General features: G+C 52.5%; 4 protein-coding genes across 4 annotated transcripts; 2 read left to right on the top strand and 2 right to left on the bottom strand.

The window, feature by feature from the left end:
- Positions 1-562: 562 nt before the first annotated feature.
- Positions 563-1722, bottom strand: PFICI_00948 (uncharacterized protein; the record flags this gene model as incomplete). Its single annotated transcript, XM_007829529.1, has 2 exons — positions 563-1465; positions 1540-1722. The coding sequence occupies 2 exons, from the start codon at positions 1720-1722 to the stop codon at positions 563-565; spliced, it is 1086 nt and encodes a 361-aa protein (XP_007827720.1).
- An 854-nt stretch (positions 1723-2576) lies between these two features.
- PFICI_00947 (uncharacterized protein) lies at positions 2577-11779 on the bottom strand (the record flags this gene model as incomplete). The annotated part of the gene is made up of 2 exons (XM_007829528.1): positions 2577-8536; positions 8605-11779. The coding sequence occupies 2 exons, from the start codon at positions 11777-11779 to the stop codon at positions 2577-2579; spliced, it is 9135 nt and encodes a 3044-aa protein (XP_007827719.1).
- A 712-nt stretch (positions 11780-12491) lies between these two features.
- On the top strand, positions 12492-15617 carry PFICI_00946 (uncharacterized protein; the record flags this gene model as incomplete). The annotated part of the gene is made up of 5 exons (XM_007829527.1): positions 12492-12754; positions 12817-13139; positions 13200-13451; positions 13510-14254; positions 14321-15617. The coding sequence occupies 5 exons, from the start codon at positions 12492-12494 to the stop codon at positions 15615-15617; spliced, it is 2880 nt and encodes a 959-aa protein (XP_007827718.1).
- Positions 15618-16621: 1004 nt separating this feature from the next.
- PFICI_00945 (uncharacterized protein) lies at positions 16622-24076 on the top strand (the record flags this gene model as incomplete). Its single annotated transcript, XM_007829526.1, has 1 exon — positions 16622-24076. One exon carries the CDS (start codon positions 16622-16624, stop codon positions 24074-24076), a length of 7455 nt encoding a protein of 2484 aa, XP_007827717.1.
- Positions 24077-24833: the final 757 nt, after the last annotated feature.

The following is a 24833-nucleotide window of genomic DNA, read 5'->3' as shown; positions in this document are numbered from 1 at the left end:
AGTGACCAAGTAGTATAGCTTATTTTCGGATGACACAAAGGGAAGCAACAGGAAGGGATATTTAGCCAGTTGGCCACAAATCTTTTCTGCTAGCTGGAGACTATCTTTGATTCTACTCTTAAGTCCACTCTTTGTTTTGGATATTGGTTGTTCCATGATTACATACATAATAATACATTACGTGTCTGTCACGAGATCGAGAATGGACAGCATTTATGTCACGTGAAACAATGTCAGCACCGCCGCCCAAGGCTACGCGAGTTCTGACCAGATCCCCGTCAGCAATGACCGCGTGGAGCTCCTGGTTCAAGTCCATAAGTACTGATGGTCGATGGTCAAGATAATGGAAAAGGTGCAAGGCGCATAATATCCGTCCAGAACTAACGATCGCTACAGCGGCAGCGGTCAGCAGGGGTTGCTTTTTTGTTTGCATGCAAAAAGCAGGGTAGGTGCACACTATGAGGCATAACCAAATAGTGCAAATTCAAGCCAGTCATCATCGCTTGTGGAAAGTATGTCCGTTGGGATTGACAAAGCATAATACCACGACTACCGCAATGTATCAAGATATGGGATCGAATCCCAAGATGTCTAGCAGTCCTTTCTCACGTAGCTTGAGCTCATCATTCACCTTGATCCACAAACTCTGCCGAGAATCCGAATCATGGGCTTGTGGCATGGGAATTTCATCGGAAAATCTGGAAAAATATCTCCCGCCTCCCTTTCCACCGTCCTCGCCAACACTTTGCACCTGGGGGTCGGGCCCTGCTTCAATACATGTTGCTGCTTTCAACAATGCCAAGGATCCTTGCTCCTCGCTTATGCCGTAAAAGTAGGCGTTGAGTTTGACCCAAATGCGCTTTGCTGTTGTGAGCCAGCTTTCAGTGTTATTCAAATTCCAGATCCCCGAGTTGACGAACCCTGGATGAACGCCATTGATGGTAATGTGTTGATATTCAGGTCGATGTAGCATTCGGGATTGAAGTTCCGTCAGCCATACCTGAAACCAAAGCTTGTTGTTCTTGTAATAATTGACACCTTCATGACCGGGGGAACCAAGCTCCCCATTGCAATTTTGCAGGTTGAAATCTCCAAGATAATGATAGGACGAGGTCGTACAAACTATACGGGGAGCCCTGCTCTTGGCCAATGACGGAAGGAGTCGTAGAGTGAGCAAAACGTGCGAGAGAAAATTGACTTGGTGAATGATCTCGAAGCCATCTTTTGTCTTGAAGACCGATGACCCTCCTGGACTTGACCCGATACCTGCATTGTTGAGGAGTAGATCTAGCGCTCTTCCAGTCTGCAGCCATTTTTGGGCAAACTCTTCTACACTCTTCAGTTCAGTGTAGTCCACTTGCCACCATTCAATGACACTATTCGCATGGCCTTGCTGCAAGGCGGCTTCTCGACATTCCGCAACAACCTCTGTGGGATGCACTTCTTTGGCCGGGGCATCTCTACACTGCAACATGCTGTAATTAGCAAACGTCCCTCTGATTTGCAGTTTTTCGCCTTTGGATGCCAATATTTACTCACCGCCAGCACCATATTCGCGCCCCATGCAGCGAACTTGATAGCTGCATGTCTCCCTATGCCATTATTGGCTCCACTTATCACTACCCATTTATTGCTAAGATCTGCGTCTGGAAGTGTGAGCCGAGTTCTGTCGTTGCCTTTCTGGACTTGAGCTTTCATCCAAGCAGTTGCTGGCTGCGTCATGGTGATCGAATGAGAAACGAGTCACAATTGCTAAATCTGTTGTGGGGGTATTTTTGGTATATGTTTGCTCTTCGATACCGGGGTTTGATAAAGTTATTGAAGTGCTTAAGGACAACACAACCTGGATATATAGATCAGTGCTATCGAGCAAACACGTAGACATGTACAACTTTCAGTAATGGTAGGACATGACGTGGATATTCGGGTCTCGGTTCTCTGTGCTTCGATTGGGGTCAGCTTGTGAACATGGAGGCTGTGAATCTGTTCCTGTTGACCTACACTTGCTCGGTCGGGGTCGAGGCCTCTTGTTTTCCCGGACACCCTTTCGTGAACAAGTCGCGACTGGTCTTCAAGACTGTTGAGAGAGATTGGAACATTCCTAGAAGCAGATAAATATGATGTGGCTTGCGAGATCAGGGGACTTGGGATATTGGACATGGTAAAGTGCGGGGAAGCAACTCAAGTAATATGTTACAATGGTTGCCTAGACTAGCTTATTCCTGCAGTTATTCGGCACAGCATGCTTGTTTGAGACTGCAGAAGGAACTCGTGTCTTTTGTGCTAATAATTCTGTAATCCTTCTGTAGAAAGTCCAAAGGAGCTGTCGCAGTGCGTTTTATATCTCTATATTAGCCCGGGTTTAGTACAACGCTTGTCCTCTTGCAATATGGCGTAGCGAGTATATGGAATGATAGCATATAAACGGTTTGAATGGTAACACGAAAGCCAATAAGTATTGACTGTAATAGAGTAGTCACAAATGCTGACTCTATTTCCAATAAGCAAAACGGACTCGCAATAGGGCATCAACTTAAATAACTCGTTTCTCTGCGTTTGACTGCAGACTTGATGCCTCAGCCGAATACATACTCAATAAGCATGTAAATATTATCCAAACGATCCACTTTATCCCCAAGCGGCACGCCACTCGCCTTCAGAGTCCAGCCGTCCAAGTTATCCACCGAAAGCTCTCCGAAAGTCCTCAGCATGACAGAAGTACTGCCAGTCCCTATCCGAGTCTCATCGACAGTGGGCTGTTCGCCCACCACATCAGGTATAGTCATGCCGCGCACAAGTTTGGCATTCCTACAAGCCAGCATCACCGTTTTGACCACAAGCCGAGGCTGACTCCTCGACCAGTGCGGCAAGCGACTCTTCAAGCCCCCCTTAACACCGCCGCCACCACCATCCAATTGCAAAGTTCCACTAGCCTTTCCCCCCACCCTGCTCGAAGCAAGCATGCCCGTCTGAAAGCTATGCCAAGCATTCACAAAGTCATTCCTTAGATCAAACATGGCAAAGAACCCACGCGTCCGGCCCTCACTCTCTACCCCAGCGATCATCGATTTCACAGCACTTTCAGCCGCCGACTTCAACAACTCCCCACCATCAAGCGAAGTGTACTGAACGTGCAACAACACATCGCTAATGGACTCATAATCAAACCTCCGCATTTGACTAGGAAGCCTCAGCCTCCAAGATGAAATGGCACCCGCTCCCTCAAAGGGCATATACTTCCCCGTACTAGTGTAGTCAAGCTCAAAGACACCAGCATCATTAGTCCCCGAGCTAATAGCCACCGAAGACACAGGCACCGCATCGCTCCGGAACGCATCAGCCGTGGTGGAAAGGTAGTCCTTCGCCGTTCCTCCACCCGCCAAAGGGCTGACGCGATACTGATGTTGCGTCAGCGTAAGCGTCGCGTTCAAACCAGTAGTAGGCCCAATAACCGCGGGAATGGAGACGGCGACGGACCGGATCCGGCGCATGTAGTGTCCGGGAAAGTCCATGTCGTACTGCACCTCTGGGATCGAGAATTCCGCCACGCCCGTGATGCGCAAGCGCAGCAGGGCAAGGGGGTCGAGCTGGCGCAGCGAGATGGTTTTGGTGACCTCGTAGTCTGATCTCCTGCCCTCGAGATGAATCGCCTCGAGACGTTTGAGGTCCATGTAAAGGTTATCAGCGGCGAGTAAGCCGTCTCTAGAGGCGTTCCAGTATCCAGCTGGCCGCAACATTCCAACGGGTCGGCCTTGCTCGAAACTGAGTGCTGCGACGGCTTGTTGGGCCGCTGCGGCGGCGAGAGTGTAGGCTTGGAAGTAGAGACCGCGGAGTTCCTTTTCCATCCAGGCGTAGAGTTGTTGGCTGGTGTATTTTGTGCGGTAGTATGCTTCGGCCTGCGCGGCATCTTGCATCGAAGCGAGTTGGGTGTTTATGTCTTGTTCCGCTGCAGCGATGCGTGTGCGCTGGATGAGCATCTGCTGGTCTGTGGACCGAATCTCGCGGCCGCGGATGTTGGCTTGTAATCGTCGTTCCTGGAGCTGCTTGACCATGCGGCCCTTGCGGGCTGCCTCGTTGCTGGCCTCGCTCACGATCATCGCGTCTGCCTTCATGGACATGGCATCAATTTGGATCGCGCCAGAGATGGTGGATCCGCCGGCTGAGACACTACAGCCGATACCCAAAGGTGCCACGTTGCCAGAGATGCTGGGCAGCCATGCGAACATGGAGGCGGTGTGGTCTATACCCGCAGCGATAATGTTTAGTCCTGCCGCTGCGCCAGAAAGGTCCATTTCGGTCTTCTCGTACACTGACATGCGCAGGTCGTCTTGTGTAACGGGGCCAATATCCTGCTCAATGTCGATCCAATCTTCGTATGCTTTGGGACCAGTCGATGTTGTTTCTCCCATAGTAGCGAGGTAGAACGACAGCTGTGCGGCCTGGGAGTCTCTTGAGAGCTGCAGTGAGTCCATCGTTTGCTTCGCTTCGCTCAATGATGTCCGCTTCATGTCGAGCATCAGGGACTGGATGACGGACGCATTGCGTGCACGCATGGCGCTGAACTCGTCGGCTTCCTTCTTTTCCACTGCCGTCATGATTCGTTCTGCCATGGAGCGCAGCTCGCTGCAGAGCTCAAGGGCTTTTTGCAATCGCATCTCGAAACGGTATCGTGGGAGTGGTCCGTTCTGGTTGCCCAAGGCGGCACTAGCCGTATCACTGATTGAGCCGCCGAGCCCAGCACCAAGAGCTACAAGGGCAGCTGGGTCAATCGGTGGTTCTCGGAGCGCGTATGTGACAGGATTTCCGTTGATGTCGAGCGAGTTGCGGATGTTGTAGAGACGCTCATGGACCAGACTCCGCAACTTTTTGAACTTGGGATTCAAGGGCACGGAGAAGTAGGGGGTCATGATGAAGGACCGCAGGGCTTCTTTCCGGGCATCAAGCTCGGCCGACGTGGCCGAGCCTTTACCAGAATCTTTGATCCTCTTCAGCTGCGCTGAGAATGGCAAGGAGAGATTGATCCGGACCTCGTCGTCGATAATGTCCTCGAAGCACTTGGGCGCCTTTCGTCCCAGCTTGAGGCCCTTGATCGGCTCAGGACCGAGGACATGCGCGGCCTCGGTGTAGCGCTGGATAGCCAGGGGCAGTTTCTCCAGTGTGCCTTGTCGGAAGCAGTCATCTCCAGCTGCCAAAAGGATCTCGGCGTACTTCATGACAATCCACTTCATGTACGCCTGTGGTCGACCGCGGGCGGCGGCGTGAACGAGTTGGCCGAATGAGCGACGCTCCTTGATCGCGAGCTCGATCTCTTCTGCCAGCTTCTTCAGATTAGGGCTCGTGTCGCCGGCCTTGCCAATCCTCTCACTGATGTCCTGGAAAGGTGGGAATCGCCAGGCTGATTTCGTCACATCATTGCCCGTTTTTCCTGTTTTGGGGTCGCTCTGATCTCGTTGCACCTTGGTGTCAACAGTCGGATCGAAGAGGAGGCGGGCAATCTGCAGCGCATCGTCGTATTGCTGCGTTGCGAGGAAACGATCGGTCGCGAGCATGACAGCGTGGACGCCAAGCTCCCAGTTGTAGAGTGCAGACGGGGTCGCAAGCTCGTGGTAGAAGGTGTCACCACCGACCAAGCCGAAGCTGGTACCTAACTGCCCGGCTGGAATGGCTGCCATGGTATCGTAGATGCTCTTGAGGGGATCAGCACGATTCACGGCAGCCTGCATGAGGCTTTGGGAGAAAGGATGGTCCATGGGAGTAAGTGCCATGTTGCTGGAAATCATTTCCTGCGTCCAGGACGTGGACAAGAGGTCTTTCTCTGGCACATTGAAGTAGCTGACACTGGACCCGTCTGCTTGCTTCACGTTCATGACCAGTCCAGTGACCCGTTCGGCAGACTTGGACAGTGTCCACTTGATGTCTGACTGGGACTGCTTGATCTTGCTAGGAAGCCAGACGAGCGGCGCGTTTTTCTTGTCCTCTACGCCTGGTACAAACAAGGAGGACTTGTCCCCAGTCACCTTACCGAAATGCGTGCAGAATTCATGGGATGAGACTTTGATGTCTGTGGTTTGGCAAGCGGTGACCTGATCTGTCGAAAAGTCAAAGGAGCCAACCACCTGTCCTGCGTGTGCCTCTTTGGGTGCATGGCTGAGAGCAATCCTGACACGATTGGTCTCGAAGATCGGGTCCAGGCGAAATTGCCAAGCAGATGGCAGGCGACCTTGTGGAGGTAGTTCCACAGGCTTATCCTTCGGCGCCGCCGATGTTGGCGCGTCGACCAAGAGACTACCAGGTGAGACTCGCTTCGGGGTCCATGTTCCTCTAACAAGCTCGCTCCATGCCATGGTGACCTCCCACTGCTGTTTGGGCTCCTGAACGGCCACACCAGCGTCTCCCATCTGTGTCCATGTTTGTGACTGAGGCCCAGCGGCCAGCTGGCTTGTGTTGACAGTCTTGAGGATGACCTGAGGGAAGAATATGTACAGCCTGCCTTCTTGGAAGATCGGAACCAGATATGCCCCGCTGTCCTGCAGACGCGTTGAGTCCCAATCATTCTCGACAGAGGGTATGTCGATCTCCATCTTGATCCACGGCTTCCAGAACACAGCACTGTCGGAGTGATAGATCGTTAGAGTCCTGTAGTAAAAAGTGTGCGGAGCTACGCGGGTGCGTCCGAACAAATGGAAGATGTCCTCTGCCCCCGGATGCGGTTCATGAAGATACGAGACAATGTCCAGACTGGAGATGCCGTTCAGATCGTATGAGTAGTCCTGCACCGCCCTCACAAATGTGCTGACGCTCAGATCCTTTTGCATGAGAATCGTCTCCAGCTTCTCAAACAGCTGACTCTTGTCATCGCGCAGCGACGGCTCGAGCCAGTTCTCAGGGTACAGGAACATCTTACGATGCGCCTCCCACAGAGTGTAATGTTGCATCCAAGTCCACTTCTCGCGTGGAAGCATGTCTTTGGCGATGTCGGCTTCGATGCCTAGGAAACACCGCTGCACAAAGAGCTGGACCACTGAGATGGCTTGTTTGATCCGCGACGTGCGTAGCTGGGGTCCCATCTGCACGTCGATGAGGAAGAGTTCGAACAGGCCATCGGCGTTGACGATTTTGAGCTCATCGCGAACCTTCTCTTGCTGTAAGAGGTACTCAACCAGGACTTTTCGACGTGTTTGGGTCAAGACGACATCAATGTCCGTCTTTTGAGAGGGGGTAAGGCCGTCCTGAAGTGCAATGGCTCTGTCGTAGTCGCTCTTGCTAGAGGACAGGGTGGTCTTGGGCTTAGCTAGATCGAACAAAACAGACATCTTTGGTAGTACTCCCCCAGAGCTCGCGTTCTGCAACTCGTCATTGAATAACATGATGTCGGCAAAGCCCAAGAACCCCTCAAAGCTTTTCAAGCTCGACAGCACGTCTGCGGCTGGCAAGCCAGAGCACTGGGCTTCCAAAGCTTCGAGAGTGGAGGCCTTTTTCCAGCCAGTGGCATCCGCGAACCTGGTAGCGATGTCATCCAGCGTAGGAGACATGACCGAGCCCAGCCAGCCCACTAATGAAGCGAGGCTGCCGATGTTGCCCGTGACTGATTGACGGAGTTGGCGGAATTTCACCAGGCGTGTCAAGTCAGCCAATCTGACATCATCGAAATTGACAACTAGTGTCTGGCCGGCCTTGTGGCGGTTGAGGATCATGTACTGCAGTTCCTCGGGCTTCAGCTGTTCAATCGTGCACAGACTTGCGATACGCTTGATGGCATCGATGATTGTCGCTGCGCGGCGTGCGATGCTGACTGACTTGAGGACATCATCGGAGAATGCTGTCGAGCTGGACTTGGGGGTTGACCATGTGACTGCCTTTGCCCCGAAGCTTGCCTTGAGACGGTAGTATTTGCCACCAGTCAAGCGGAATGGCGTGAATGATTTGGCATCGGGGTCATAAGGGACATCTATGCCATCCACGGACAATGTTGGCGGTGCTTGACCCTTGTCAATAGGACCGGTGTATTTCAATGTGAAATTGTCGCTCGTGGGTGCTGCAAAGTAGGCATCCAACCTGTCGGCTGTCGATACGTCGTTGCGAGCGTGTTTGAGATCCTGCAAGGCAGAAATGGCCGCCTGTTCAGATTTGCCGTCTATTGTTTGCACCTTGACAATATCCGCCAGAAGAGGAAGGATGATGACCGGATCCGTGTCTGGCAGCAATACCTTGACCGTATCGACGAGGAAGGTCTTCTGCAGCGCTTCAGTGATGGCTGGGGAGGCTACTTTGATGAATTCTGCTCTTCTGCGGTGAAGCTGTATTGTTGCGTTGAGACTGGCTTGCTCTGCCAGTCTGGCGTCCTCGGTTGCTTTGGCATCAGCAATCGCATCGTCATCAACTGTTGACATGCCCTCGTTGCTCCCGCCCGAGGCTGGTGTTACGGTCTCTATAGTTGAGCTGGAAGGTGTCGTTTGATCTAGGAGCGCAATGGCATCAGAGACCTTCTGTGCCAATGGGAACTTTTGACAGATGGCGTCGGGTACTGCCACGGAACCTGAAGGTAGAGGGGAAGTTAGTCTCCAGCAATCTCAAAAGTGACAAGGGTTAGGACGTTTTGCTTACTCTCGACTAAATCTACCACAGACTTTGCCGTGGACGCATCAAAAACACGGGATGCACAGTCCACCACATCCGAGGCGCTCAGGACAGCGCCAGGCAGGGTGTAAGGAATCGATTGTTCAATTTTCTGAGCCCCCGTCGAAATGTCGAGCGCCAGACGAAGTCCCGCGAACCAGGCCTCTTTTGTTTCCCTTGTCTCGGTAACTGTATTCGTCTGACCTTTCTGGCCGAGTATGCTCACCAACGACTCGACAGTCCAGCCAGAGTTGAGAAGCAATTTCCAATCTTCAATGACATCGACAGTGTACATTGGATCTGCCAGAACAGCCGGGCTGCTATGAGCATAGAAGACTTTGAAGAATGCCTCACAACTGTTGGGCGGTACAGAGAGGATACGACAGATGATGGCGTGTCGATACAGTGCAGTGAATACGCCAATATCGAGGTTCTGGTCTCGACAGCTAGATGCAGCTACGAGCTTATCGAAATGCTCCATGGGCCATTGCAAGGCCGCACAAATACCGATCGCGTGGTTTCCGACAGCTTCTTGAACACCCTTGGTAGTCAAGTACTTTGCCGATGGTGGTGTCGTTTGGGTGTCAATGAACGGGGAGTATATGTCGTCAATCTGCTGAAGGCGTTTCGTCATGAATTTGCGATGAAACAAGGACTTATCCCCAAAGGTGTTGATCGGCGTCCAGATTGGGAGAAGCTCCGTGGTCGAGATACCGGAAAGCTTGCTCAGTCTTGAAAGGGCCGCGATGCCGCTCACCACAAATGGAGTGATGCTGACGATTTCTGCCGAATTGAAGACAGGTGCCTCGTTGGGATCAAACAATGGAGGTGGTTCTTTTTGGAGTTTACTCTTCTCATCGGAGTCCTTAGAAGCATCCTCAGACTTCTTGACAACGGCCGGGGCGATGGGCTGTGGAAGGACGGACTTTTCAGTCCTACGGGTGTTGACCACCATCGATAGCTCAAGGTCACGGAACCCGACGATTGCAGCATCCGTATCGACAATTGACCAGGATAGTTTATTCCGAAGCCGCAGGAATGCCTGTAGGGAAAAGGAAAGCTTAGCAGTGAGAGGCTGGTAGGGAGGAGCAGCTGCATTTGACAGAAGCAAGAGACCCTCAACCAGTGGGCCGAACTGCGATGACCCCGATGCGTTGGTGATGATGAGATGTTGGCTGAAACAACGGGTCTTGACGAGTTCAAGAATCTCGTCGAATTCAAGACCTGATCTGAACATGAGCTGGTTCTTGATGAGTGAGAGACCCTTGAAAGGGTCCAGCATGGTCGCCTCGTCGTCAAAGCCCCAGAGAGAAGCGACATCATTGGGGCATTCCTTATCAATGCTCAGAGGTACTTGGGACAGACCGTTCGCAAGATCAGCAAACGTGGCTGGGAAGAACGTTTCTGAGGTTATGGTGCTGTACTCGGCTTGCTGGAGTCCCAGTGTTTCTGCTGCGAGGCGACGCTTGAGCGTCGCTTTAGCACCGCTGAGGAGAGCTCGATCGAGTCGATCGCCACGGGGGCCTCGCCGACTGCGAGGAACAAGGTCAAGGAGGCGCTGAGGGGACTGGAAGATGCGCAGAAAATGGACGAAATCGAGCTGGTAGGTCCCGAAGACGGCGCCCTCAATGTTGCTTGCCAGATCGTAGGGGAAGCACGTGAATGGGTATGTGGCCTTGGAGACTAGCTTCTGGTAGACGGGGTAATCGGTGTTGGCCGGGCGATATTGCGTCGCAGGACCAGCACCGGTAGGTCCTTGACCCTCTTCGAAGCCAGTCGGAGTTTGATATGCACGAATGGAGTCTTCAAACCTGTCGGACGGCGCAATGGGTTTCGGGGCGACGGACCGGATGTAGGACTCCAGCACCTCGTTGACCAAGGAGATGTACGGCAGCAGAGTTTGTGAGTTGGCGCAAGTCAGCTCGAGCTTTCGAATATCCGGTCTGCGCTCGAAAAGGACGTCAAGTAAGTTGTCCGCGGGTGTTTCGTCGGAAAGTAATTTGGGGGTTCGGTTGATGAAGGTCGTGTTGCGGAGCAGGAGGAGGAGATCGCTCAGGTAAGCCGACAGGCCCGTCACAGAGCAACACTCTTCGCAGTCGGTCTCCTCCAGTTTGAAGATATCCGTCAGGTTGCTCAACGATCGACCTGTTGGCTGTCCACCGGAGAGAGCGCTTGGTCTCTCTGTAGAAATTGGCAAGCAATCATCTCTGCTTGACTGCATGATTGAAAGCCAAAGCTGCTCGTTCCAGCAGTCCACACGCTCAGCAGAGTCGTGAACCTTGAGCGCGTTACCCATTTCCATTCCCTTTGCCACCATCTGCTCCGCAAATTTGCCCTTGAGCTGCTGCGTAATCTGCCGGACCGACGCAATGCCCGCTTCGTGTAGGAAGGGCAGGTCTTCTGGGTCATCCACGACTCGGCTTAGGAGAATCATCGATTTGGTGAACGCCAAAGCCGCATAGAGGTCTGTCTCTGATGGCTGGATCCCTGCCTCCCCTTTCATGAGAGCAAATCTGGTCTCTTCCATGAGCTGTGCATCATCGTTGCCCATATTTCCTCGCTCGAGGCATGAAATCATTGACTCGGCCACTTTCTGCACAGTCTCGGACAAGGAAGAAAACTGCCCGGAGCGTAGCACGACTTGAACAGCCAAGGTGGGATGATCGTCAAAGAATCTCGAGCAGATCTCTTGAAGTGTCTGCAGCCCTGAGCGCTCTATTATACGACTTGCTCCATCTCTCTGGACAAACTTTGAACGTGGATACAACACATCTGCGAGCTCCAAGGGAGTGGTGACTTTCAAGTCGTTCAAAAGCCAGCCAGAAATGTCCAGGTCGCTGTTGGTGTAGTCGAGCACCGACTGTGCGAATTGCAGGGTCGAGATGCCATTGATGGATATATCGCCCTCTTTGAGCACCAGATCAAGGGCGTAACGACGATCTTCGCACTTTTCTGCTGTGGCTTTATTGAGACGCGGGCGTATGAGAGGTAGTTCCTCCCCCAGTCGTCTTTCGAAGAAACTGAGTAAAGCTGCCATGGCGATTATGGGGTTACGTCCAGATGGCAGAAGATGTGGTGCGACTTGAAACTCGATGTCGTTGGCAACGGCAGCTGTACTGCTCTCGTCGGTATTCGTGGTTGTGGTTTGTTTTTCTTCTCTCATAAGTGGATAAATGATACTGAAGCCATGATCCACCACCACAAGACCGTGTCTAGTCCCACGGGCCGCACGCCAACCTGACTCTAGACGTGCGGACCCCGGCCACGGGCTACTCTAGGCCTACAGTGTGAGCCGACAATCAAGAGGGGCCTCGGGTCTTGTGGAATTCCGGGCAATAGTGCGATGTATTGATGCATGTTCCTGTGTACCGGTATCCCTTAAGGGAAAGAAATACAGGTATCAACTAATTTGGGTGGCTAGCGTACGGTTCAGCCGCCGATGTATAGACGATCCTTGTCCAATTCAGTCTCTGAGAAGTCTCGACGCTCCACATGGGTCACCAAGTAATATTAGTTGATTCTCAGTGCATGCGGGGAAGGGCGTGTTCTATCCATCCATACTGCACCCACACCCCTATTCACCTTTACTCCGTAGTGGCATCGTGGTATTACCCCTGCTTTCGCGGCCTCGCCTGCCCGATGGCGTGAAGACTCTCTGGCTGGAGAGCTTTCATGGGGGCCCTGAGATCGGCATTTGGTACCAGCGTTCTTGATCGCGCATTGTGGCTCAACAAGCAGAGGAGCTGGCTGTGGGAGAGCCCAACTTCTTAAGTACCTCGGATGCTCCATCGTGTAAGTGGTGGACGCGAAATTCAAGATCAAAGTCCTACACCCAACCTTATTGTCCTCTGCACAATTTTCTAGATCATTCCATCATGTCTGCCTACAATCGCAATCGTATCTCACTCAACATCCAGGGTACCAAGGGTGCTGAGTACTATGACCAGATCTGCGCACTGAGCCAGAAGACAATTAATGAAAATTTCAAGACCCTTTTCAAGCAACGCCGGGACCTTGTCGAGTTATGGTACAAAGATAAACGTGGAAGCAATGGAGTCTTGGATGCTATCCTGGACCCGCCTCAGGTCAAGCTTCAGCTTGGAAGTTCCGACACGCCAGAGCTGTATTTTGAGATCCAGTAAGCTTTTATTCTTTAATGCATCAATGATGAATGATGGAAACGAACCAACACCCTTGCAGCATCAAGTCGGGCAAAATAAAATTCGCCGCGGATCAGATCCAGACTATCAACAACTGGGTCATTACTGTTCGCTCGCAGCTCTTCGATGCACAGGTGAGCCCGAATTCATCCTTGGGCGATGAGGCTACGGCTGTGGCTGCCGCCCAATTGGAAGAGATCAAGAAATCTCATGACGTTCACAAACTCGAGCTCGCCATCAAAAAGGCGCAGGAGGAGGCTCTTGCTGCAGCGGAGAAGGAGGCTTCCGCAACGGGCGCTCCGAAGCCGACCCCTCTCAAGGCCGGCGACTACTCTATTCAACGTCTTTTTTGTGCCATTGCTCGTATGTCTCAATGTCTGTCGGTTTCGGCCCAGTGATTAGGCGCTAATACTCACTCACTAGAGGGTCAATGGAGCACGCCCGTCGAGTCCCACTCCTACTTGCCCGATCCCGAGGACGGCACCAAGAGGATCAGTTTGGCAGACTGGAGAGCGTCAAACCGGGACAGCAAGACTAGACTCATGGCAAATGCCGTGTCCAAGCTCTTGGGCAATTGGGCGGAAGACAACCAAGAGTCGGCTTTCTGGAATCTCGGCGTTCAGATCCGCCTTCCTGTGGCCAAACTTGTGAGGGAGCAGGCTCTGGCTACATGTGGTCAGTCCCCGGACGCAGCACTCGATCCAAAGAGAACATTGAAACTGACAATACTTAGCCCCAACCGCTGTTCGTCTTCAAAATTACGCTTACATTAGCAACGCGGCTCAGCTCGCCCATCTGCAAGCAGTCCAGAAAGGCGCCGTCTCCTCCTTGGCCAATGCGGGCGAACTTGGCCATCCACAAAACTGTTTGGTCTTTTGCGAAGTTGTCAAACGCAAACTACCCAGCGGTGCTCGACTCGAATATGGTGGAAACTTGGCTGAGCCTGCAGAGGGCACAGCAGAGCCTGAGATCCCTGGTACATTCGTCCTAGACCACCGTTTGTACTTTGAGCAGAAGATCCTCTCAAGTCTCCGAGACCTCTGTGTCAAAACCTCTGTCATTCCCGTCTATCCCGACATGTTCACAGACAAATCCAGTGGTGAGCAACAATTCAAGAGTCGGTATATTGTCGGTGCAAACCCGAACCCAGCCTCGCTCTACCCTGGTCTTCCCGATCAGGTCGCCACGAACCCGACATTCGATTTCAAGTTGGAGGACAAGGGCAGATACGCGTGGCGTCGAACATGGCCTGCACCTGGGTCTGGTACCGAGGTCAAGCCGTACACGGATTGTAACGCTGCACCCGTCTACCGGAAATGGTCGATAGAGGCTGCGAATAATGTTGAGGTTACCTGGACTCCAGGTCAGGATACCATTCGCGTCGCTGGGTCTGTTGTATACGATCATTGGGAGGCATATAATGCCAGAGGAAACATGAACTTCCCTTGGAAGGCCTGGCATGACTGCTATTGGGGGGAGTAAGTTTGCACGCATTTCTCTGACTTCCCAATCCTAGAACCTCATGTGCTGATCAACTGCCGCAGCTTTGTGATCACGATCAGCTGGTCCTTCGAGATCGACCTTTGCGATAAGGAGATGTCATTTGAGGACCACAAGGAGGCTATGAAGAAACGGAGTCGCTATCTAGTGGAGCTGGATGAAGCCCTGAAGAACGGCAAGCCAGCGCCGATCGAAGTGCCCGAGGTACCAAACGGCGTGATCAATCCAGTGATTAAGGGCCTTGATCCGAATACCAGCTTGCCAAAAAACCTTTCCGTTACTCGTACTGGGGGTCAGTACGTCAGAGATGATACGCACACCAAAATGCGCGACGCTGTCGAGGCTTCATTGAAAAGCGGCTTCAAGACAGCTTGCGACAACTTGCTCAACAGCGTGGCAGACGCAGGCAACTTCATCTATCCCGGCACACGCACCCTCGTTTTCGGAGACCCGAAGCTCAACGACTTTGGAGACGTCCTCGCCACGATTGCCTATATTGATCTTGAAGACGGTCTCGTTGATGTCAATGTCGCCGTGCCCAAAGAGATCGAGCCATCCCAGGGCAAGAAGGTAGATCCAATCATCCATGATTCCACTGTCACCGGTAACCCAACACACATCACGTGGAGTCCAACAATCACGTGGAACTCTCACGCTGGAACCGCCAAACTTGTGCTGCAGGGGCGCAACATTCTGCCAGATCCCATGGCCTTCGAGGAGGTAGTAGTCCAGCTGCTCCCAACGGGAGGGCAGAACTGTCTGTTCAGCGGCAGTGCCTACGCCTGGGAGTCCCGCACCGAGCTCGACGAGAAGAAACGCATCAAGGACCAGAGTGAAGCAGCGAAGAAAGCTGAACGGATCGCCAAAGGAGACACACAAAGCGAGGGCACGAGCAGCGTGGACATGGTCAGCGCTGGTGCTGATAGCGTCAACGGCACAGTAACACCATCAATCACGACGACCCCTTCAGTCTGGGAGTTCAGCCAGTCGCTAATCAAGGAAGAGCTGCAAGTGACGCTTGAATCGGAAAAGAACTCGACCATCTTTCGCATTGAGGCAGTTCCCCCGGCCAAGAAGTCGAGCAAGACACCACGCTTCACCATTCCGCCTGATGGCTGGTTCAGTCTCACGCTCGAGGGCCCTGCATCTGGTCCTGGCAACTATATTGCGCAACTTGACGAGCTATGGAACCATACTGATTACCTTCAGAACATGAAGGGCAAGCGGGCTGCGTCCTCCTTCCTCAAGTGTTGCCTAATTGAGGGCACCTCGGGCGTTGCATACCTTTCTTCTCAGGCTGACGCGGATAAGACACGTGGAGTTTTGAACAGAAGGGAGTAGGTACCTGGAGAGGGTGACTCCATATAACTGTTGACTAGATACATGTAAATGAAGCGGTATCTCCATAGTTTGGCTCACTTGGTCTCTTACGCCGTTACGTTTCCCACGTGAACCTCCAGTATTATTGTGTCCGTCATGCTTCAAACGAACAGCTACCATATTAGCCGAAATGCCTGGTGAGTAGCTGTTAATGAGGCCAACCTACTCTGAGCTGAGCTCAAACTGGACTTATTGTGGTGCTTCGTGCAGTCGTCCTTCGCTACGGAACTCTCGGCAATCCCACACCACCCGTATGTCTATCAGATGATAGTGGACATGGCACACGGGCTGCATGATCCGTCGCTAGTCCCATGCACGTGGGAGTGGAGAATCTGCAAGGGTCTCAGCTTTCAGGTCCCAGCTTTCAGGTCTCAGCTTGCAGGTCTCAGCTGGACTTGTCACCCAGAAGCCTAGCCAATACTTCGCTGCTGTCAACCCTTGGCTAGCGTGCTACTGGGCGCTTGAGGACGCATCAAGTACCTCTCGAGGCACAAGCTGGCCTTTCAACGTCTTGGGAATCCATACTTGTAAAGTCCTCCTTTTCCGGCGTTTTGTGGCGAGCTGAATAGCAGGGATACTCTGCCCGATCTAGTATTGAATATCGACCACATGACAGCTTGTCTCGATTGGATTTGTTACGTGGCTGGAATACTGCTGCTGCCGAGCGCCTATTGCTTGGGTTCGATGGCCCAGTCATCGCCTCACAGTGTCACTGTCACTGTGGAGGTATGCCCGTAGCTGTGGAACCAAAGATTGGGCGCCGGGGCCTTGCCTGTGGTATGACACGAGGAGGAGCTGAAGTGTAGAAGATGCAGTAGACTGACTAAGCCAAGTGACGATAGCTTCAATTGAAACAAGGCCAGATCCCAAACCGGCTCGTAGCAGATTCCTCACCCCTAGCCGATCAAAATAAACACAATTCATGTGTGTCTCATACTTCAACAGCAACAAGTTCAAGGTGCAGCATGGACGAATCTGTCAGATCTCGGGTGCAGCCAGCCGCCCCAACAAAGCGCTCAGGGCTGAATGGAAATCCAGCTGCTGAACCACGCGATAAAGCCACCAACAATGGCTCGGCAAAGCCTTCATCCAGAGTTCCGAGCATTGAGAAAGTTGACGTCGCCGCAGCCTCGACCGGCAAAGGGGGTGGCGCGTTGAGGTCAATCGACCAAAAGTTTGAAGTGAATCCATGCAACGGAACCCTGGCGTTGAGTCTCACGCTTCCTGTGACGTCGGGTCGAGACGAATGTCAGCCAACCTTGAGCCTGTCATACAACTCGGGCAGCGGCAATGGCCCCTTTGGCATCGGCTGGAGCCTCTCACTGGGCAGCATCACGCGCAAGACGACGCAGGGGATCCCCCAGTACGAGAATTCCGACACGTTCTTGCTCTCTGGCCTTGATGATCTAGTTGAAGATGGTTGCGCATTCGCCTACTCGGGGTCGCTTGGGAAATACACGGTACAGAGATACCGCTCGAGGGTGGAAATCGGCGGAGCCGCGATGCGCATCGAAAAGTTCACGCATCATCTCGACCAGCACGACGTCTTTTGGAGAACCATCTCTCCTGCCAACGTCACGAGTCTCTACGGCCGCCAGGACCAATCACGAATCATGGACGTCGCAGGCGATGGTGGCCCACCACGCATCTTCACCTGGCTTCTTTGCGAAGTCTACGATCCCAACGGCAATGCGATGCTACTCACGTACCTGGAGGAGAATGACGAGGGCGTGCGCGGTACCGATGGCTGCCTACCCGTCCATGAGATCTCCAGAAACCCATCTGCCCGCACACGCGCGCGATACATCAAGTCCATCAAATATGGCAACATTTCTGTCGCCAGAGATCTAACAACGTGGCAGATCACTCCACTCCCTGCTGACCACAAGTGGATGTTCGAGGTGGTATTCGACTATGGCGACCACGACAGCGAAATCCCGACATCCGAGCCTGCCATGCCGTGGCCTGTGCGGAAAGACGCATTCTCCCACTACTCGAGTGGCTTTGAGATTCGAACTTACCGCCTTTGCAAGCGAATTCTGCTGTTCCACCATTTCGAAGACAAGTTGCCACGAAAGGATTATTTGGTTTCCTCGTACAGCCTGCAATACGATGAGAATGCCGCGGGATCACTCCTCAGATCCTTGATGACTGCAGGCCACGTGTGGGATGAGGAAAGAGATATCTACCAGCAACAAGACCTCGCGCCTCACACTTTTGCATATTCCAACGCGGCATCGCTCGACTCACTACACTTGCAAACGATGAAGCCGGACTGTCTGCAGGGTCTGCTCACCAGCAACGAAAAGTTCCAGACTCGATGGGTTGATTTGAATGGCGAAGGTGCGCCAGGCCTGCTGGTTCAGCGTGATGGGGCTTGGTATTACCAGCGGAACGAGAATGCACTCGACATGGGCGGCCTCAGCGATGGTGGAGGCGAGACTGAAAGCAGCGAGGACAGCGATGATGGGGAACCAGCAGAAAGTCCAAAAGCGGACAGAGACTTTGGATCCGTTCGGGTCGTCAACGCTTTCCCTGCTGTGGGAGACTACTCAACCTCGTACCTGGAGGACCTCGACGGCAATGGGCAACAAGACCTTGTCATATGCGATCTGAAGGGTCGTGCTGCTGGTTATTTCGAGTGTGATTCGACCGACGAGTGGCAGAGCTTCAGGGAGTTCCCAACTTGTTTAACCTTTAACATCAATGGCGATTCCGTGCATCGGCTAGATCTTACAGGAAATGGCCTCAGTGACGTGCTTTACCGAGCGGAGGATGGGTTCATCTGGTTTCCATCACTGGGCAAAGAGGGATATGATCTAGAGCGTCGTTGCCAAGGGATAGACGCCATCGACATGTTCGTCTCCCACGACAAGAGGAGTGCTGTCTTCCTCACCGATGTCACTGGTGATGGATTGACCGACATTGTCAAGGTCTCGAATGGGAGTATCTCATACTGTCCCAACTTGGGCCACGGGCGTTTTGGATCAGAGTTGAGCATGAGCAACCCACCATTGTTTGACTCGGACGACCAATTTTCCTTTGAAAGGCTTAATCTCCTCGACATTGACGGCAGTGGGACGACGGACCTGCTGTATCTCACGGCCGATGGTGGTATTAACATTTATTTCAACCAGTGCGGCAATGAATGGTCTGATAAGCTCTCCCTCGATTGCTTCGTGAGAACTGATAACCTATCCTCCGTCTTTACACTTGATCTTTTGGGTAATGGAACCTCATGCCTGTGTTGGGCCGGACCTGATGCTGCTGCACCCGACGAGCTCGTCATATCCTACCTCGACTTGACTGGCGGTGTCAAGCCACATCTCCTGAAATTCTGGTCAACCGGAACTGGCTTGACCACGTCGATCAAATACACTCCATCCACGCGTTTCTACCTTCAAGACGAGAGACAAGGTAGGCCATGGAAAACTAAACTCCCATTTCCAGTACATACGGTCAGTCGCATTGTCGAGAGAGACGAGATCGCGTCATCAACCCACACCACAAGGTTTCGCTACCACGATGGCTATTACGACGGAGCCGAACGGGAATTCCGAGGCTTTGGCGCCGTCGAGAAGTGGGAAACTGACAATTTCACCGTGACGCGGGGAAAGAAGAGCCTACAGACACCAACGACCTACACCAAGATGTTCTATCATACCGGGGCGGTGGAAATGGGTCTTGCTCCCTCCGGACCCGACATGTGGAGCGAGGCCCGCTTGGCCTCTGTCATTGTTCCGAGCCTCAAGAGTGACCAGTGGTACGAGGCATATCGAGCTCTCAAGGGAAGCCTGTTGCGTTCCGAGGTTTATGGAGCTGACGGATCTGACGCGGCCGATGTCCCTTACATCATCCGCGAGACCTCTTTCGACGTCAAACTTGTCATTCCGGACGCAGAGCGGAGAGCCGAGACTTCATCTCCCCTTGTCTATCGAGTAGAGCCAAGGGAATCGCTCACTGAACATCTAGAAAGACTTCGAGATGAGTCACGGCTCGTGCACGAGCTTGCGCTGGAGACAAACACATATGGAGATACAACCAAATCCCTCATAGTTCAATACGGCAGGCAACAGAGCTCCCTGACAACGCCTCAATCCTGTGCTGCTCAGAAGAAATCCCACATCACCTACACCGAGAAGACCTTTACCAACGCAATCGACGACAACGTCGACGTTGACAACTACTACAAACCCATGCCCTCTTCCACGGGTATTTTCCATCTAGAAGATAGCCCCGTGGCGAATCGCTTCCTGGACATTGAAGAAATCCGATACCGCGGCATCGCCGTTCTCGGAGGCAGCAAGCACATGGGCCACATGACGAGGACTTACTATCGAAGCGCAGACCTAAAACGCCCTCTGCGCCTTCACGCTGTGGAAACCTTTTCCCGCTTAGACCGGGAGTGTGTCTTTGCCATGGACCAGACTATAATCGACTCTCTCTCTGCGCAGAAAGATGTCACTTTCCGCAAGGTTTCTCCTCGCAACCTTTTATACAAAAGCGGTGGGTACGTTCAGCTGGATCGCGATAAGTGTGCTTGGATTCCCTCGGCTGAGGCGCTGTGGGATATCAAGGGAAAGTCGGACAGTGGAAACGATTACGACGCAGATGAGACCCTACGGGCCGCACGCAAGTCATTCTTCATTCCCAAAAGGTCTCGCGATGCCTTTGGCCACGTGTCTGAGGTCATCATGGACGAATTTCAAAGGTTGCCAATCGAGACTATCGATCCTGCAGGGAATCGCATGAGGGCTGTCTACGACTATAGGGTCATGCAGCCGACTATCTTGACGGATGTGAATGGAAATCGAGTCTCGGTCGTCTATGACGGTCTGGGTGATACTGCTGCGGTTGCACAAATGGGGAAGAGTGGAGAGGCACTTGGCGATTCTGTCGAGGATATTCCCAGCGTGCTTTCCGACGAGGACTTGCTGGCTTTCATGAAAGGAGCGTCTCGTGAGATGGCGATGCGACTTGTTGGGAAGGCTGGGAGTCGGACGATCTCGTCGAGGAAAAGACTGAAGTTATCGGTGTCTGGATCCTCGCCGGTCGAGTTGCCAACTTTTCGATTGAACCTCTCCCGAACCAGCCATGCCATCTCGCCTGATGCAGGCACTGGGGACGTCACGGTGGAAGTCTTTTACTACGATGGTCGGGGATCGGTCAGCCAGAAGTTGAATCTGACGCACTGGCCCACTAGCGACAACAAGGAGCACGAGTGGTGTTTGAGCAAGAGCGTCGTCAACGACTCCTCTGGCAAAGCGGTGATAGTGTCGAAACCTTTCTTCTCCAGCGATCATGTATGGAAGCCCCTGCTGGACCACACTGGGCACCTCACCTTCTCGTTCAGGGATGCATTGGGCCGCAATGTTGGGATACTCCAACCAGACCACACATGGACCAAGCAATGCTTTACCCCGTGGTCCAGCACCTCATACGATGCTGGGGACACCTGTCTTGTAACAGACGCCCGGACAGACCCAGATGTTGGCTTCCATTTCCAAAGAATGTCTACTGAGCTCTTCATGCCATCTTGGTATGAGCTTCGCGTTCAGTCCGAGGACAAGCGGTTGCAGCAGAGTGCTCACAAATCAGCCCAGTACGCCAACAAGCCTTCCACCACCCATCACGACAGCCGCGGGAAGGTCATCGAAGCAGTGGAGATGGGCGATGCCTACACACGTACCCTTTGCTCAGCCTACGACGTTTTCGGATACAAGACAGCCCAATATGATGCCCTGAATCGACTGGTGGAGTCTTACGATTTGTATTTACTGGATCAACCCCTGGTTCGGCGCAATATGGAGTCTGGCGCCATAGTAACCATCATCACTAGCGCCGGACAGCCTCTGCTCACAAGCGATAGCGCAGGCAGACAGACTCGTTTTGTCTACGATTCTCTGGGGAGGAAGACAGACACCTGGGTCATGCAAAATTGCGAGGCTGCCCAGGAGGTGCTTTGGAGCCAATACGTGTACGGCGAGGCCACGTTGGATCCGGAGCCAAACAACCTTCGTGGTCAGGTCTTTGAGATCCGCGATCAGTCTGGTATCCGCAGAAATACCTCGTTTGACTTCAAGGGTAATTGTCTGTCTTTTGATAATCATTTGGCTGTCGAATACCAGACCATGTTGAATTGGCGAGGTCATGTCCCGGTGGAGGAAAAGGCTTATACGACGAGGAATGTATTTGACGCTCTCAATCGCAACACAATGATGTGCGACGCCACTGGTCGGGTTCATGTACGCACCTTTGATCTTGTCGGAAATACTCAAACGCTCTCCTCTTTCGTGGCACCAAGCGACGACAACTCGCAATCACCTTTTGTTCCGATGCCGCCGAAAAGTGGCACTGACTACCATATCGCCAAAGCCATGTACGCCGCAGATGGACAACCCTTACGAGTCGACTTTGGTAACAAATCTCACTCCACCTACACGTACGATGAGTCGACAGGTCAGGTGGTGCGGCGACGGACATGGAGGGACGACCGTGCAGTTCTTGAAGACTTGACCACAACATACGATTGCTTGTGCCGCATTTCATGCAGTCAAGATCGTGCTCAACAGACACTCTTCTTCAGAAACAAAATGGTTGAGCCTTTGAAAGAGTTCTTCTACGATACATTTGGGCGACTCAGTAGAGCGACGGGGCGGGAGACGCTTGATGCAGGGGGCAACACTACACGCAGCTTGCGCCAGGTCTCGGCTTCTAGTGCCCTCGTCACACAATCTCTAGGCCCAGGACAGTCCAGCGATGTTTGCGACTACGTCGAACACTACGTCTACGATGATGCGGACAATTTGAGGCTTGTGCGACATGAAGTTCTGGACAAGTCGCTGCAAGGCTGGACTCGGTTTTACACCTATAAAGAACCCTCTCTGCTCGAATCGTCCCAGTACAGCAACCGTCTGAGCCAGACACGCATTGGCAGTCTCATTGAGCGGTACGGCTATGATGGTGCCAACGGTCAAGTCGGATGTATGACGCACATGACAGGCTTTTCGAGGCTGCAGTGGGATCACCGCAACAAATTGCAATGTACAGCACGGCAGAAAGTGAACGCTGGAGTTCCCGAGATGACATGGTATGTCTACGACGACAGCGGGAAGCGCGTGCGCAAAGTCACGACGCGTGCTTCCGGGGGATCAGGTGACAACACGAAAAGCACGAAACGCAAGGAGACGATCTATCTTGACTCTTTGGAAATCTACCATGTCTACAAACAAGATGGTTCCACAATCAAGACAACCACCAACACCTCGACGGTGGGCTCGAGTACCGATCCCGAGGTCCCGGCCGTCGTGAGCATCGAGGACGTCAAGGTTGCTACCGACTCTGTTGAGATTGACAGTGATGATTGCGGTGATTCCGACGATGACGACAGCAAACGAAAACCACGCCCCGAGCCAAATAAACCATTACTTCGATATCATGTCAACACGAATCTAGAAACAGATGACAAGGGCCAGATCATCTCTTACGAAGAGTACACGCCGTTCGGAGTTTCAGTGCTACTCATGTGCAGAGCTCAAATTGAAGCGCCCCGCCGTTACCGATTCGCATCCTATCACCGCGACCACGAGACCGGATTGTACGCCTGCGGCGCTAGGTACTATGCCTCGTGGCTTGGTCGTTGGACATCCCCTGATCCGCTGGGCATGGTGGACGGACCCAACCTGTACGCCTACGTCAGCAACGAGCCAGTCAACTACTTTGATCCTGGCGGCACAATGAGAAGAGCCTCTGGAGGGGCGCCACTGCCAACGGCACCGACGTCGGCACCGAACGGGATCAACGGCAGAGTCGCGGGCCCCCCGAACAACAACCAAGTGACCATAAGTCCTGAAGAGCGCGCACGTATACACCAGCAGTACCAGAGGAACCAGCAAGCGCAGAAATCCTATATAAGACAGGGCATGGAGAACATCTGGAAGAATAAGAAGGAATACGCCATTAAAGGCGCTGGCGCTGGTGCGGGTTATTACTTTGGCGGCCCTTTGGGCGGGTACCTCGGGACCGCTGTCAAGACTGCATTCAGTTGGGGTGCGGGCCACATTGCAGGGCGCGTGACGCAGGGTAGGCAGGATGTTGAGAATATGAATAATGGGGCCGATTTATACAGGAGCGCTCTGGCGGACGGGCCCAACCGGTCAGCGGACTACACTGTGCTGGAAATTCCCGATCCCGTCGAGCAGGACGACCAGGCAAATTCAAACTTGGAGGTCGGGCCCCGAGAGGATCAATATCCTGGGGCCAATGTCAGGGCTGAGGGAGCGAATGCTCCTGAGCAACTACGTGCACACACAATCTTGGACATTCCTTCAGATGCTAACGCGAACAATGCCGCTCAAAGAAATGTCGCCGAAAGTCATAGGATCAATAACGCTGTTCGCCAAGACAAGCCTGACCCCTAGAGGATTACTTTCGATATCTGGCTTCGAGGTGGGAGTTTGGGGCGGTTGGGATCTTGTACTTGTGTCGAGTATCAAATCGATGCGTGTCATCACGAACGGAAATCAAGTAGTGGCTGACCTTGAGGGCTGAGTGAACACATTTGGGTTTGGTGCCTTTCCTTTGTGTCAGTCTGGAGAACACATAAGAAATACTATCGTATCTTGTCGGATCTCACTTTGAATACACGATTTTCCCTTTCATCATTGTTGTAGATCTTTATTTCTCTCGTCAGTCTTCACTTGTCTTCAAGCCCGAAATTCAATCTCAGACCCTTGTGCATCAAGGGGAAATTGCGTACCGACTTGGAACGAACTTTGTTGTTCCATTCTTCTCTCTATAATGGCTTCCAAGAAATGGCTGTGATACGTATACTTGTTTGTATACTTTCAAGAAAGTAACAGAATGGGATCGAACAGTCTTAGTCCCTCTGCATTCATCAAACCCTTCTGGAAGGTTTGTAATCGTCATTCCCAGCCGGCGTTAGGGGGGTTCATAATACATCATATTCACCTATATTTCGTGTTACTTTTAGTTTAAACCCCTTTTTATTTTTATTTTACTTTGTAGGATATAAATCAACTAAACTGAAGCTAGGTTTTGTTTAATTTTGCAGGAACCGGTTTATTTAAATTATATAAAAGGATTAAATTTGCAATATACAGCAATATTTCACAACTGTTTGTGCATCCTTTATGAATCTTTGCCAAACTCCGTATA

Source organism: Pestalotiopsis fici, assembly GCF_000516985.1.
Source record: "Pestalotiopsis fici W106-1 unplaced genomic scaffold PFICI_Scf_1, whole genome shotgun sequence".
NCBI lineage: Eukaryota > Fungi > Ascomycota > Sordariomycetes > Amphisphaeriales > Sporocadaceae > Pestalotiopsis > Pestalotiopsis fici.
Note: the sequence above shows the minus strand (reverse complement) of the source record. Positions and strands in the feature narration are given on the sequence as shown.